This window comes from Tinamus guttatus, unplaced genomic scaffold, assembly GCF_059628265.1.
Source record: "Tinamus guttatus ecotype Peru unplaced genomic scaffold, ASM5962826v1 Tinamus_guttatus_pri_ptg000240l, whole genome shotgun sequence".
NCBI lineage: Eukaryota > Metazoa > Chordata > Aves > Tinamiformes > Tinamidae > Tinamus > Tinamus guttatus.
This window is the reverse complement of record NW_028288774.1, coordinates 6,081,495-6,096,737: the sequence shown is the minus strand read 5'-3', so window position 1 is coordinate 6,096,737 and position 15,243 is coordinate 6,081,495. Positions and strand designations below refer to the sequence as shown.

Here is a 15,243-nt window from a genome sequence, read left to right as displayed (position 1 = left end):
ATTGATTCAAAGAGGGGGGGAAGGGGCTGCTAATCAGATCTGAGCATAATGAATTGATTTAATTAACAGGGGAATCTGAGGGTCCCTGGGAAATGTGTGCATTTATTCAGCAGCAGGAGCGAGCGCGCAGCACATAAATTGAGAGAGCGAGGGAGGGAGGCAGGCGGCAAGTGCCTGCGCTTGCAGTGATAGGTTCGCGGCTTCCCTCCCTCCCGCCCCTCCTGCCTTTGAATATAATTTTCGATTTAGAGTGAAATCAAGAGAAAAGCACTCGAGAAGCCGGGGAAGCTCTGGCAGGGGCAGCAGCGGAGGGGGGAGAGGTGCCGAGCGAGCCCGTGCAATTCCATTAAGCCCCTTTTCTGACAGCGCCGCTCGGGCGGGGGCGGCGCGGGGCGCCCGCTGCGCGCAGGGTGCCCGTCGCTGTTGCCCGCTCCCGCGCGGCCCCCGGGGCTGGCAGCCGCCCGCGGCCGGGCGCGAGGCCGCCGCTGCAGCCGCCCGGCTCCGCGCCGCCGCCGGGACCATGGTGCTCGACAAGGAGGACGGTAGGTGGCGGCCGCCGGGCGGGCAGCGCGCGGGGCGCGGAGCCGCCGCCGCCCGCGGGGCCCGACCTCCCCCGGCGCCTCCGCCGCGGGGCCCGGCCCGGCCCGGCCGCCCCGCGCGTCCCCCCGCGCCGCCAGAAGCGCGTGGCGGGCCGGGGGGCGCGCGCCTTCCCCCTCCTCCCGCCGTCTGCTGCTTTCCCCCCTCTCCCTCCCGCTTTCCCGGGATTCGGGAGTTCCTGCGCCAGGCAGACGCTCACCTGCCCCACGCGGGGCAGCCGGGACGGCCGCGGGCGGCTCGGCCTCGGCGTGCCGGAGGGGCCCAAGCGCGGGCATCCCGGAGGTCAAATGCCTGCCGGCCGCAGAGGTGCGTGGGGAGGGAGCTCGGGGCAAGCCTGTCACATGCCCTGGGGCCCAGATTCCCGCTCGGCAGGCTTTTTTTTTTAATTGTTACTCCTATTATTACCTTTTTTTTTTAATTTCTTTTTGGAAGCCCTCTGAAGTAAGCTGATGTCATGTTATTTTTGGGGTCTGTAATGTTCCAGTCAAAAGTGCATGTGTTGGAGAAGAGGGAATGAACTTATCTAACTAGTTGGCAGGAAATAACAGTAGAAAGACCTTTCTCATCTCTAGTCCTCTGAGACAAAGGTAAAAGGGTTAGGTAACTTTAGAGGAATTAGGCAAGGTTAATTCCTTACTGGCATGCGTAAGTGCAAGGTTTGTGTTTTTCTCTGACCCGACTTTTGGGGGGTGACCTGTGGCTGCAAGAGTCCTTGCACTGGACTGGCACAGTACAGATTTTACTTGATTGTTACACAGAGGCAGAAAAGGCTTTTAACTTCCCTATTAACAGCCTTTAATAATAATAATAAACTGGGTGATGTCTTAATCTCTGTAACTCTTTGTCGGGGGTGCCTGCTAACCTGTGTCTGTGGAGATCCGACTGGTGGTTAACAGCAGGATGCCGCCTCCACAGCAGCAGTGAGAGGCACAGGTGAGGCGAGGAAAAAGCACATCTAAGAGGGTTCCCTAATAGGGGCATTCGGGTCTTTCAAGTATTGCAGATGTACTCATTAAGCACGAGGAGCTCAGGGCTGGTGTGGCGGTGGGATAAGGAAATGAAACTGGAACCACTGATTATCCAAACAGTTCCCAACAGCCCTCCCTCCTTCCCGGAGCTCTCGGGGAGCGGTGGTATAAAAGGGAATGGTGGCCATGGTGGCTGAGGCGTAGAGGAAATTAGTGCGGGGAGCACTTAAAAAGATGTAAAGTAGGAAACAAACCCCCCAATGAGAGCAATGCAGAGACCAGAGTAGCCAAACAGAAGCAGCGCCTGGGAATGGCCTGGGCTGTTGATGAGTGCTTGTGCTGGGGGAGAAATTAGGCTCCCTTTACAAAGTGTGCTGCAGAAATTGGGGACAGGAGGTGAGGCTGGGAGAAGAAACTCTTTTATGAAGAGGTTATTTTACCTTTATACGTTTCTTTCTGCCTGATTCAAATAGGTTCCAGCTGCCTGCTCATCTGTGAATGTTAAAAGGGGATGCTGGACCTGCATAGGTTACAAATGGACTAAAATGGAAGCTTTTGCTAACTAAACTAATTCCTCTTGAAATCAGGCTTGAGTGAGTTGTTAATAAAAACGGAGTCTGTTTTATTTCTGTAAATACCTCCTTTTCTGGGGGCAGTCTGAGTTCTACCACCCGAAAATCCTAGCGCTGTGAATAATACCCATTTCTTCCCTTGTTTTTAGGAACATTTGTCTTGCCAATTTGTTTCCCTTTTTCTGCTGTCTCTCCCAGCAGCAAGGGTGCTCACAGTTACCCTGTGTGGAGAAGGCAGGTTTTCTCAGGGCTTTTGTCCTCAAGCAGTGCCGGGGCATCACAGGGAAAGCTCTTGCTGCCCTGTAGGTAGAGGTTGCACCGTGCTTCTTTCTTTTGCATCCCCCAGAGCTACTTGTCAAGCTGTCCTGTAGTCCCAGAGGCAGCTCCCACTCTCCCAGCCTCTGGGTACTTGTTCCAACAGCCCCGTGCGACACCAGGATCATCCTGGGGGCTAATAGTCAGTATGCTGCTTTGTGGGCGAAAAGCTGCCTTGGCAAACACACAAACACGTTCCTTGGTGCCCAGAGAAGTAACAGAGATGCAGTAATACTTTAGTCTGTACTTACAGATACAACTGAGGGCAGGCTTAAAAAAAACAACAGCGGTGATCATGTTTTTTGACTCGATGTGTTGTGGCACCATGTCAAGTTATCTCAGGGAGGAAACATCGTTTCATATGTTTGAAGTGGCATAACGTAACTGGACTGATGCAACATGACTTGATATTAGAAAATATCACTTTACAGTGGGACTTCCACAAATATCTTCCTGAAACAAATGTTAAGAGTTGAGATGAGGGAGGTGGGAAAATAGAGAGGGGTAGAGTGTGGGGAAAAATCTCCTTCCAGGCAATTCCAATTCATAAATCGCTGCAGAATTTGCTCTGGGCAAGCCAATTATAAATTTCAAGATAATGAGAGTTAAGATATCTCTCAAATATGTAAATGTTTTGATTGCAGAGACCAGATTTCTGCCTAAAAAAAGTAAACTGACATCAGATATCATGATAAATTCCAACAGATTGTGTTAATTGTAGTTGCCTTTAATTGCTGCACAAGTGTTGGGGGTTAGGGAACTTTTTTACTGTTGATATGTAAAATGATTAAGCAAATAACTTTATCCTTTTGCAAAGGGGGTAATGCAGACTGTTGAATGCAATGAAGCAATAGAAGAATAAAACGTACATGGATCCAATAGTGCATATTTTTGATGCATGCATTATGGTTGCTAGATAGCCGTGGCATTGAAGTCGGCTGCAATAGAAAATGGCATTTTTATAAAAAGTATGCCTTTCTTGTAATTACCAAATAGTGCAACTTTAAATTTATTCTGTATTTTTGGGTAGGTTTGTCTTTTTTTGAAGGTACAGGGCTGAAAAGCAGGCAGATGGAGGAAGCGGTCTGCAAGCTCACTCTTTTCTAATGGAGGCCAAGAGTATATGAGAGGTATTCAAATAAAATGCCTCTTTTAAGTTTAGAAAAGCTTGTAGTTTTTGTGCTGATGCTTTTGACTATTAGACCTTAATTATCTTGGGATAAAGCCCTGTCTTTTAAAAACTTGGGCTTCTTAAAATAAATGATTTATAGTGGTTGCAGTCTTATCCTAAAATACGTATTCAGCCCTTGCAGGCTAGTATCACAAGGAAACAGTAGTTTTTCTAAGCACTGGATGAAATGGTTCAATGTAAAATGATATATTTAACATCAAATATGTTCAAGGACTGTTAGGATTAAGTATTCAAAATGAAGGGGGGAAGGAAAAGCCACTTCAGCTGAGGATAAGAAATCTAATTAAAAATAGGTATTAAGGATATATAACTTGAGCCCGCTATCATGCTTTTTTAAAGAGCACTATTGTATCAGTTGTAAAGAGGAGGAAGAAATATCACTGAAATAGGAATGAAATGTTTTCTTGGATTAAATGACGGAGACGACTCAAATGGCGCTGTTGGTCTGGGTAGCGCGGCGCCTGATCCCGCACTCCTTGCGGACGCAACCGGCGGTGGCAGCGCCTGGTCCGAGTGAGGATCGTGGGTCGCGTGGGGGAGGATCAAAGACTGGGGCCCCGAGCGCGCCCTGTTGTATTTTGGTGCCAACGGCGTCTCTGAACAGGTGGAGCCGCCCTGCAAGGACTTGTCGTGCGTTCAGCTTGTTCCGTTTATTTTAATCCTGACCTTGTGAAAGCAAAGTAAACCAGCAATATCCTCTAGTGTTCTGGCAAGCTCACGGGTACGTGTGAGCCTGAACCCGCACTGTTCGCCTGGCTTTGAAGTCGCGGCAGAGGAGCCATGTCTGGCTGGGCACGGAAGGGTCCCGGTAGCCCAGCTGGGGCTTTGAGCCCTTGGCGGGTTGTCTGGGAGCTGTCCGAAGCTACTGGCTGGTTTGGGGGGAAATGAGCAAATGTGGGCGAACCCCCGTGTCAGGGATGGTGCGTTCGGAAGGGGCTGCAGGCCCCTGCTGCTGAGCCCGTCCTGCTGGCCCGGGCCTGGTCACGGCTCATGAAACCCAGTTCCCGAGAGTGGGTACCGGGCTGGGCAGCGAGGGCTCCAGTGAAATGTCGTGTCTGTGCTGCAGGTGGTGCTGCCGAGCTGGAAAGGCTTAAATCCGCCGTGAAGCCCTGACAGGAGAATAAGGGGGGTCCCTGGGAAATATGTGCATTTATTCAATAGCAAGTGTGCAAAGCTCACAAATTGAGAGACAGAGGCAGCAGTAGTCAGGCTGAGGTATTCTACCCTCTCTGAATATAATTTTAGATTTAGATTCAGCTTAAATCCAAAGGGAAAACACTTTATAAGGTTGAAAGCTGTGTAGTTGCAACAGCCAGGGTTATGAGCTATCAAATGCAATTACATTAAAATAGATTATAGTGTGTAAATTGAGCCATTTAGAAGGTGAGAACCAAAGAAACAGCTCCGATCCCCCTTCTTTCTAAATTGCAGTTTTAGTTCTTTGCAATTCTGAGGCACAAAAGTAGGTGAGACTGCTTTTGTATCTGCAAAGTGCTTCATTTCTGAGTGTAATTCTAACTGAGTGCAATCTAGGTTAAAAGCTGGACAACTGGGTAATTAGAGCTCACTTGCTGCTAAAGGACGATCAGCTGTACCGTAGCTCATTTCTGTTCCCAGAGACTTGTTCTCCTCTCCCCTGAGCGGAGGCTGCTGAAGAAGAAGCGTCTGTCCCCGGACTTTTCTTGATTGCTGAGATGATGGTGCTGGACAAGGAGGACGGTAGGTGGGCTGAGATTGTGTAAGCCTGTGCTCGGTGTCTTCTCTGTGCCGCTAACGTGTAAATAAATAGTTCTGAAGCAGATGCGCGCTGCGCATACCGGAGTGCTCTGCCTCAGCTTCTGATATTTTCCCTTGTGTTGATAAAAGCATGCTTGCTCTTTTTTTTTTTTTTTTTTTTCTCCCCTCTCTCCTCTGGCATGATTGAACCAATTGAGAAGGGTTTATCCCAGGCTCTGTTTGCTGAAGGATGTAGCAGAAACAGCTTGATTTGCTTTTTAAAAAACTGTTTTCAATTTTTCTTCCTGCAAGTTACTTTAATATATCCATTTTAGCCTGTTTATTATAATAGCTTTTACTGTAAATCTAATTTTGAGAATTTTTCCTTCTTTTTGTATGTCATCTGTGTCTCCTTAATGTACGTCTTTAATATGCATTTCTCACAGATTTTCTTCCTAGCTATAAACATAATGGCAATAAGCTAATAAGCTACTCTGGCAAAAAGGCATCGGCTTAGTCTGAGAATTTACTCCCCGCTCTAAAGGACAGAAATTGAGGTTCATTTGGGAAGTAATTTAATGAATGAACCTGAAGGAGAGCTTGACTTATTTTGGCGCTTCACATATACTTGTTTTTAAAGCAGACTAGACCTTATCAGAGATGACTAAGGGATGTGTGTTGATGTAAGAAATGTTTCATGACTAGGCAGTGCTAGGTAGTTGTTAGAGTGACCTGATGCCATTTGCACATTGCATGCCAGGGTGTGCAACTTAACTGCTCAATTGCCAGTAGTTTCTAGGAGGGATATGGTAAGTCTAATTATAACTTGAACTAAGGCTGCCTTTTGGCTCCTTCAGCACTTTTCTCCCAGCTTGTACCCTGAAAGCAAAGATGAAAACTTGAGGCAGAGGGAGACGCTTCTGTGGTAGCCTTCCAAGTAGGCTTCCTCTGTGGTTCTGCCTCCGTTACCAAAGCCCTCCGCCTTGGAGGTGTTCTGTTGTGTAGAAAGGTTTAGAAATCAAGAACTACACGTTCACTTCCAACAAATAGTTACAGCTATTATGTCAGTGTTTCCTTCCACCTTTGTAAATGGGTAACTTCATGTGCTGTGTAATGTGTGTGTTACTGGGTTCTGTATGTGTTTTTCATTGTGTGTGGCAGGGGGTATCTTTTCACATATTATCACTGGAAAAAAATGTTCGTGATAGGCAATTGTCATTTGGAAGTAGAAGAAATTGCTCAATATTTGCAAAGCTGTAGACAGGACTATGCCTTATCACAGGGATCCAAAGAGCTTGGAGAAACTGCTTGCTCAGTGCAGCGTTGGTTTTACTTGAATATATGCATTGCTTTTAAAAATATTTATGAGAAAAATAACTTCCTTAAAGTCACTTGTTTTTGTCAGATTGATGCTGATTGTGTTTTGTTATTAGTATTGTGAGTTAAGTTATGCTAACAAGTTACAACTTTTTTTCTCCAGTCCTATATCTGTATTCCAATATTTTTCAGGTTTATGCAGAATTAATACTATACCAGGGGCTAAGTAGAAAAGAGTCCTTAACTACTTAAAATACCATATGCTTGCTTACCCCTAACTAGAAGGTTTTGTTTGGAGGCTTCTCTTCTCTTCCTCCCCTCCCCACTTCACTAAAAAAAAAAAAAAAAGTATTTTAGGTATTTTATCTCATGGTAGGTTTGATTTTTAAAGTTATCGGTCTGATGTATTCACATGCATAGAATTTAAGTCTGGTTTCCAGGAAGAAATCGGAACATTTCGTCACATTCTGATTTGATACACTTGGGGCAGTAACAAAACGTGAATGGACTTTTCACAAAGATTTTACACCTTTACTTTAAAATATTAGAATAAGCAGAAATGTGTTGTGGTCAACATCCTCTTTTATGCAGGTTCAATTAAATCTCGAGTAAAAGCAGACCAATGCAGTGTTACAGTGCCCACATATAAGTCATCTTACATATATGAATTGATTCTGCGGTAGTTAAGTTGGCATCCTAAAACTGTGAAATAATCTGTCTTAGATAAAAATCCTGGTGTTGATTTCTGTTGATCTCTTTCTTTCTTCGTTATCATACTAAAATTAAAAAAAAAAAGAGAGAGAGGGACAGGGAAGCATCTGTTACCCATCTTCTAGATCAGCTTTGCAGTTGAGTGGACTGTGGATAAAAGACATACTAAGTGGCTGAGTATTGCTTATGCTGGGAAAACAAATGAAGCTAACAGGGTTTCAAAGGCTTTGGAGCAGTGTCACTCTGAGGTGTTCAGTTGTTTTCTTTGGCAGTGTTAGTTGAAGCTAGCTAGTTTACTTTATTAGAGCATAAGGCTATTCTTGTAACCTTTCCCTGATTAAGATGAATTTGACTGTCTGACCTTGTTTCTTACTGGACCACACGTGGTGTGCTAGGTTTTTGTTTTTTCCCTCCTACAACTCATCTCTTTTAAGCGGCTTTTTTCCATATTTTGTTAAATTTTCCTTTTCAACCTGTGCTGCCCTGCGGAACTCTGTTCCACCATGATGGAGCAATACAGATCAAGTAGAATAACCCAAGTGCACCCTTCCCGTTGGAGGCAATGCCTTTGCCGGTGTGGAATCAATAATGCAATATGGAGGGATCCAGTTTTTGAGTATAATGTGTGAATAATGCTTGACACAAAACAAAAATTCAGTCATCATAATAGCAATTAGGAAAAAGCCGCAGCTTATCCCAGCTGTAATCTGCACCAACAATGAAGCACAGCCCAGTAATCAGCACGTATGGTCTGAAAGGCGCTAAGAGAAATCACGGCTCTTTGTTACGTGTGCATAGGGGGGAAGTTGCCTTTTCACTAACTTTCATTGCATTAACTAGACACGGTGTCCTGAACCAGAGTAGGGAATGTATGTGCACTTCCAGAAACACTGATCAGGTGTGTACTCATCCCAGTCTTTGCGCAGACAGTAGCACCCAGAATTGTAGATTCAATGTCTTTTAAAAACATAACTCAATATAGAATAGGTCAAGGAGATGGTATTTGAGAGACCTCTGTTAACAGATGCTCGGTACACAAACCCTGTTGTTTGTTTAAACAAAAATCGGTAGTTTTTAAAGAGTAGTGAAAGATGCTCCACAAATTTGTGCGTTAGGGTAGGGGAATGGCTCTTGGGTTGATGGGAGGTATTTAGGGCAATGAATATTAGGTAATTTGAAACTGGATTAGTAGCAGCAGTTGGGTTCCCTGTTGTGTAAGAGCCCATCTTACGCTGCACTGAAGGGAAGAAAAGCAGCATTTGGAACTGGAAAAGCAGGGAAATTGATTGTATAATGGCAGGCCACAAACACTGTTAAGAGAATGGTGCCATCACACTCTAGCCATGGGATTGACTTAACAAGTGAATGTGTCTGTTGCTGTATCTATGGATATCTATAGATAGATGAATATGGAGAGAGCTGTCTCCAGCAAGATTGTTGTAATGAGCCACTTCTGTTAGTGAGGTATTTATAGACATGATAGACATAAAAGGCAAGTATGGGTTACATACACACCTAATACAAAATTATGCCATGTAGGAAGGAGGACTGTCCTACATGCTGCTGCTATCTCTCGTTCTTAAGGTATGCCACTGAGGTATAGCTGCTGAAGAATCATGCAAGGAGAGAGGAGAGGAAATGACATAGGGTTTCCTTCTTCAGTGGCAAGGAATTTCATTGTTCTGTTGCCTAATACTCTGGAAGCTGCTGCTTTTTCTTTTCCTTCCCCTCTCCTTCTGCCTAGAACCTTTTGTGTGCTCCTTCAGCGTCTGGCTCCCCATTTATAGAGGAGCACTGCCCGTCTTCCCAAATGGCAGCTTGCTCACAGAAGGTCACTGAAAAGCTGGAAAGGGAATGTATTTTCCTGTTTAGTTGAGTTGCCTGTTGGTTTGCTGCAGCTCCAACTTGACACGATCGCACGGTAACTTCAGAGATCTGGTCAGGCTTTAGGTCGTGCTACTGTGTCCTTTGGTGCCTCAAGCACACAGCACTGGGTTAATTTATTTAGAGACGATAGAGGCAAGAGAAGTTTGTGAAGCAGGGATTTGAGTAAGACCAGAGCACACTTGGTAACAGAATAAACCGCATGAGGTTTGGCTGCAAAGTAAGAGTAAAAAGAAAATATTTTTAATGTTTCCCCAAACCTCATCAAATGTAGAATCTATCATAGACTTCCTGAAGGTCCCTTCTGCTCTCAGAATTGACAAGTACTGAGGCATAACGCACCTGCAAGATATAGGTAATAAAGTAATTGCCTGAATGTTTTCAAGAAATGAAAAATGCTGCAGTTAAGAGATTCAGTTTATCAGAAGGCCATTGAAAAAAAAAAAAAAAAAACGAGTTACTTATCCTATGGGAAGATGATGTCTGAAAGGAGTTAGCAAGCTACCTTGTACAGGTAGGGATATTCCTGCCAGGTATTCAAATACTTATTAGTGTCTGCTCTGATCAGGGTGCTCAGAGGTCTGGGTAGGCATTTTTATAGGGTGTCATCATTCTTAGGTCCCAGATGTGCTAGTTGTCTGCTTGACATGATAGATATTAAAACAGTTCGTAAACATTTCTTAGCTTGGGTAATAGGGCAAAAGCAGCTGTTTCTTGGAAATTTGTTTGCTTTAATTTTAGTTTAAATACAGTAGAAAGGATACTTGATACCCTGGCAGCAGATCTTTGGAGTTAGTGTTGAGTTTTATGATCTTTAACAAATGCAACATGAACATGTCAGCCTGTTTGTCCTAGCCATTTGGAAAATACTCTCTTATGGTGGAATCTTCAGAAAAATTCCTTTTAAAAGCAGTGCATTATTAATAAAGTAATCCATTAGGCCTGGCGATAAAGGGTCACAGCAGAGTCTGAATACTTTTCTTAAATGGTTAAGAAATTTATCATGGTTGGAGGATTAATTGATTTCATTTGAAGGCTTCTTTTTTTGTTTAAGGTTTTCAAGCTTCATGTTTAGAGATGCTTTTACTCTATTTGTAAATATATGCTTGCTGCTTAAAGTTTTGTTACGCTTTCATTAGCATGAGCTATTACATTTCTGCTAAAGGCAAACTGTACTTTTAGCATTATGACTGATTGCATCTGCAAGAAGTCTTACTTAGAGAATATGGAAGTTTATGTCAAATAAGATATTTTACTTGAAATCAATCCAAAATCAGAATAAAGGTATGAAGTATTAGGTGTTGTGGCTAAGAATAAAAAAAGGCACTGCCGACGCTGCTAAATGCTGAACTATAAAATTCTAATGGGTCTATATGTTTTTTAAATTGGACAGAACTGTCATCATTTAGAATACATAGACATTGTTTTAAACGGTATAGAAATCACTGCCCCCAACTTCAATAATGTGTGTAACTGTTGCCAGGGAATGATTTATTCACTGAATGTAGCTCCTATTCACTGAAGGCTTGGGGAAGGAGGGAAGAGCGGCTTAAAATGAAACTTGTTCACTGTTAGATTAACATAATTAAGCCTATAGATGCTCTGAAAACAATTCACTGCGTGCAGCCACTCTTTTTTAAAAGCCTATGTGTTCGCTCTCTTCTCCAACAGGATGACTCCCAAGCCTAAGTTTTGGAGCCTGGTGTTGGGTACTATCTGTGCAAGCAGATGTTCCACTCTCTTTTCTAGTGAATGTTTTTGCAAACGAGTTTCTTCATACATTGCACATCAAAGCAGATAATAGATGCTGCTGTCCAAATTTAGAGGATTTTTTTATTTGCATTAAATGTTCCTGAATTGTTCACTGCAGTGCTCAGGATTCTTTGCATGCTTATAAAATTCTGAAACGATAGTTTGGGAAATGAAAGTAATATTTGACTCCCTCCCCCCCTGCCCAAGTATTGATTCCAACAGTTCCACTTCTTAAAGAAAAAGTGGGAAATTGTTGCATATTTATGACTGAACTACAGAGTACTTGGACCACAATTAAACAATTAACCCTCTCGCCAATGTAAACATCCATTTGAGTCAAAGCCAGGGACATTCCTACTCAGTTTATTATGGATCTGAGATATAGAAATGTATTCTGGAGGACTGTGTTTCTAATAAATAAAAAGGCATAATGAGACTGTAACTGGGAAGGAAGACAAAAGCAGCCATGCTTTAAATTGTTAATGATGGTGCCAGTGGCTGCAGCTTTACCACAGCTGTTTAAATTGATCAGCTAGGGAAAATGTTTTGTTTTGGCATTTTCCCTGTTTGTGCAACTCTTTCGAAGGGACTTTTGGAAGCTTTTCAAAGGGGAATCATGATATTTTTTAGACAAGACGTAGCTCACCAGTTTCCAGTATTCAAGCATGTCGTGCAGCTTTTCTTAGGCAAAAATGTTTTTGGCTGGCATGCTGTTGCTTCCTCTAAATTTCCTCTTCTCTACTTTTCTTTACTCTGCCTCCCCATCCAAAAACACCGCAAATTGCTTGCTACTCATTTGAGAGGATGCAGAAGCACACTTCTGAACTGTCTCTTTCTTTTCTTGTCTCCTCTATTTTTCTGGCGCTACTGAGCTTGGTCAGAAAGGCAGAAAGGTGCTATGTCAATTTGCTATGCATCTTTTGGTCAAGCACCAAGTGTGAAATTGTTCTGTGAAATGTACTTTTTCAGAGGGGACTTGCCACTAATTTGTATCCTGGTTGGCTGTGCCTTGCAGATGTGCGTTAACCAATATCTTTTTAATGCTTGTGTCGTTTCCTTCTGCCCCGGAGAAATGGCTGTACGTTTCAGAAAGGTGCAGTCCCTTCAAGTCGTGTTACAAGCGAGCAGAAGGTCTTGCTTTTTCTGCATTTTGGCAAGAGACGCACACAGTTGTCTGCTGGTGGAGGACCAACTTGAGCTGGAGAGCCTTGGTGTGTTTGCAGAGTACGACCTGCCATACGTCCTGCCTAGGCCTGGCATAATCTCAGGCAACTTGGTTTCTGCCTAATGTGTGTGTGTATGGGGGGGTGGGCGATATTGAACATTATTCAGAATCCATTATATCTTTATACTACTCTGTGGAAAATGATTTCTGTAAGTACCCTGTTATGGTTATGAAAGCCTGAACCAAGCATCAGTCTCAAACCCTTTGACCTGTCTGCATAGAATGGAGATCTGTTTTGAAAAGAACTCCTTTATATCTGTTTTTACTCCATGCCCTTCCATTCATTTGCCTATACAAAGTAATAAAGGGTAAAACTAAAGTAACATAAATTGGTCTGTCTTCCTGAATCCATGTCTCGCTAATGTACCCAGATTAACTCAACTGTAAATTGTCTCCTTTGGATGTCGTGTCTTGCTAAAAGTTTCCTATATGATTCATGATTTGGATTGCTTTTAACAGCTATTGGCTAAGCAATATGGTAAATGTACAAGGTGATGCAATTGGCATTAGTGAGAGGATGCACAGGAGCATGTAATGCAGTCAATACTACATTAACTACTGATGCCCAATTACAGAAACTGGAAGAGTGGCTTTTAGGAGCATTAGGACTTGCAGAAGAGCTGAGATCACCTGCCGCTCCTTGCCTAAAAGCTTCACCCTTTATGCGCTGGGATCAAAGCAAACATTCAGTTGCTATTTTGTCATGTATAGCAACTAAGGTATTTTCCCCTCCCTTTTTTTTTTCTCCCCCAAAAAGTGTCACGCTGATGCTTTTAGCACATGTAAATTTGTATCTCCGTATTTCAAGATTCTCCTTCCGTCTCCTGGGGCAAGACTTTATTTGAATAAAGACTCTTTAAGCAGCCCTCTATTTATTGGTTGTTTCTCTGAAGCTTACTACTTTAGCCATTTTTTCTTTTAAAAAAAATACTGTGTGCGATTTAGAGTGTCCTATTTCAGTGTGTCAGGCAAGCCTCCCTTTCACTCCCCCCAGCTCTTTCCCTTTTCTAATCTGTATATGATTGTTTGTGACCTCTGCTGGCTTGAAGTCTCCAGAAAGAGCGTTTTAAAATACAGCCAGATACCACATAAAACAGGATATTTGAGTGTGTGACCTCGCTGTGGTGCGTGTTCAGATTAAGCACACATTGTTTCCACCATAGGTTTTAAAACCCATTTGCAGTAGACTGCAAAGGACCACATTACACTAAAAGACAGTGCATACTTTTAGATTGAGCTGCAAATGATTACAGTTCCTGAATCTGTTTTAAAAATGAGGAGCAACATCACTGCTCTGTCGTGAAACCAGCAACCCACAGCATTTCTCTGGACTTTGAGCAAGATGGGAAATTAAGCGGCTCTAAGAACACTGAAATTTTTTAATATAAAAGACAGCTGCCAGGTGGCTTATTGCTCTTATTTCAGCACTTGTCTTTACTTCCAGCTATTGTACTTGGCACGTTGCTGCTGCTTTTAATCCTCAAAGCATCTTACCAGTATTAAGTCATTCTTCTCCCCAAGTTCGCATCCTGTGGAGTGAAGGCCTGGCTATCTGGTGGTGTGCCCGGAGCCTCAAGGGCTGCCTGGATTTCTGTGCGGGTTGTCTCAGGTTTGTTCAGCTCTGCTGGTTGTGTCAATCCCCACCTTTTTTTTTTTTTTTTTTTTTTTTAAATGTCCTTAAGTGTCACCCAAGTAATTGCAAATCCTTGAAGGGTTTTGCTCTTTTGGCATCACTAACAGCTTCTTGTCATGATTCTAAGTGTTGCTCACATCCCCTTCTGATTCCTGCCATGCTTATAGGTGCTGGCGATGTTCCCGTCGTGTGCGGGCACGCACGCAGTGGGAAAATGAGGCAAAGCCGCACTGTAAAATGCTGTATCGTTCTCAAGGGCTTCCATGGCACCCTTGTTCAGTAGATTGTGCCTTGACTTTTTCTCCAGGTACTGGTCCTCGGTGCCATTGCCCCCAGCCCTGTCCCGTATGTAGCTAATGTCCACGTGCGGTCAGCCAGGCTGGGCCCGGATCAGCCGCGAGGGAGGACAGCGGGGGCCATGGGGACGGGAGAGGAGCAACTTTGTTGTTAAGAGGGCTGCTGTGTGCAGTTCCCAATCGATGCGCTTTCCAAGGCCGGAGGGAGGGAGCTGAAGGCAGCCTGCTGCCTTTCTCCTTGCACTAATGTGGAGAAAGGTGGCCGGGATGTGCGGGAACCCGGCTGAGCTCTGCCTTCAGAGCAGCCTCAGTGTGACAAGTGTCCTGTGCCTGATGCCGCTTCCAAGCTGTACAAACAGCGCTCTAAATGTCTGAAGTAGCCGCCAGGGCAAGTCAAAACGTCCTCTAGTAACTATATGTTTGGGCAGTGTTTTCTCTTTGGCTTTGATCACGAGAGCACAGATGTGTCTCCTCTTGTGCGTGCCCCGTGTGCCCGCGTTCCCCAGCCCTGTGTCGCCGCTGGGGTGTTCAGGGTGCCGCTTTGTTCCTGCACTGTGCTGTGGTTTGGTTTTTATTTCTTTTTCCAGACAGGCTAAACAGGATTTTAACTTATTCTCTCTCATTCTCTTGCTCTCTTTAATTTGGATAAAGTGGGAAAAAAAACTCCCTTAAAAAAAAAATGTATGCGTATATATAATCGATTCATTGACTAGTCTTTTTGGGGGTTTTTGAGCATTCAGTTTAAGTGAGCTGCTCAGTGAAATTTGTACATTCATAAAATAGCTGATTGAAAAGCAATATTTCAGATAAATACAAGCCAGCGATCTATCAGCAGTTGTAATAAAAGCTGGGCTTCAGGCTGTGATTTTATTTTGAAATAATAAGAATTGCTTTATTCTTTTTACTTGAGTTACCATGGTAATTCTGTCGTGTAGCAGTGTTATATTGATTTAGAAAGTGGACAGTAATATTTCTTTTGTGTTATTCTGTTTCTAGGGGTTGATTTCTAATTTCCACTTGGAGATTACTTTTATAAATTTCTTAAGTCCTTCCACTTTTTTCTCT

At 43.7% G+C, this 15,243-nt stretch overlaps 1 protein-coding gene across 2 annotated transcripts in view; it reads left to right on the top strand.

Annotated features, from left to right (window-relative positions):
• Positions 1-462: 462 nt before the first annotated feature.
• LMO1 (LIM domain only 1) overlaps positions 463-15,243 on the top strand; it is a 57,532-nt gene continuing 42,751 nt past the window's right edge. The window contains exon 1 of one of the 2 annotated variants that reach the window (XM_088525770.1): positions 463-542. In XM_088525770.1, the coding sequence (XP_088381896.1) occupies positions 521-542 (22 nt within the window). In that variant the 5' untranslated portion in view covers positions 463-520. Of the gene's footprint in view, positions 543-4,860; positions 5,364-15,243 lie in introns of those variants that run through there. The other variant, XM_010228585.2, reaches the window with a different exon arrangement.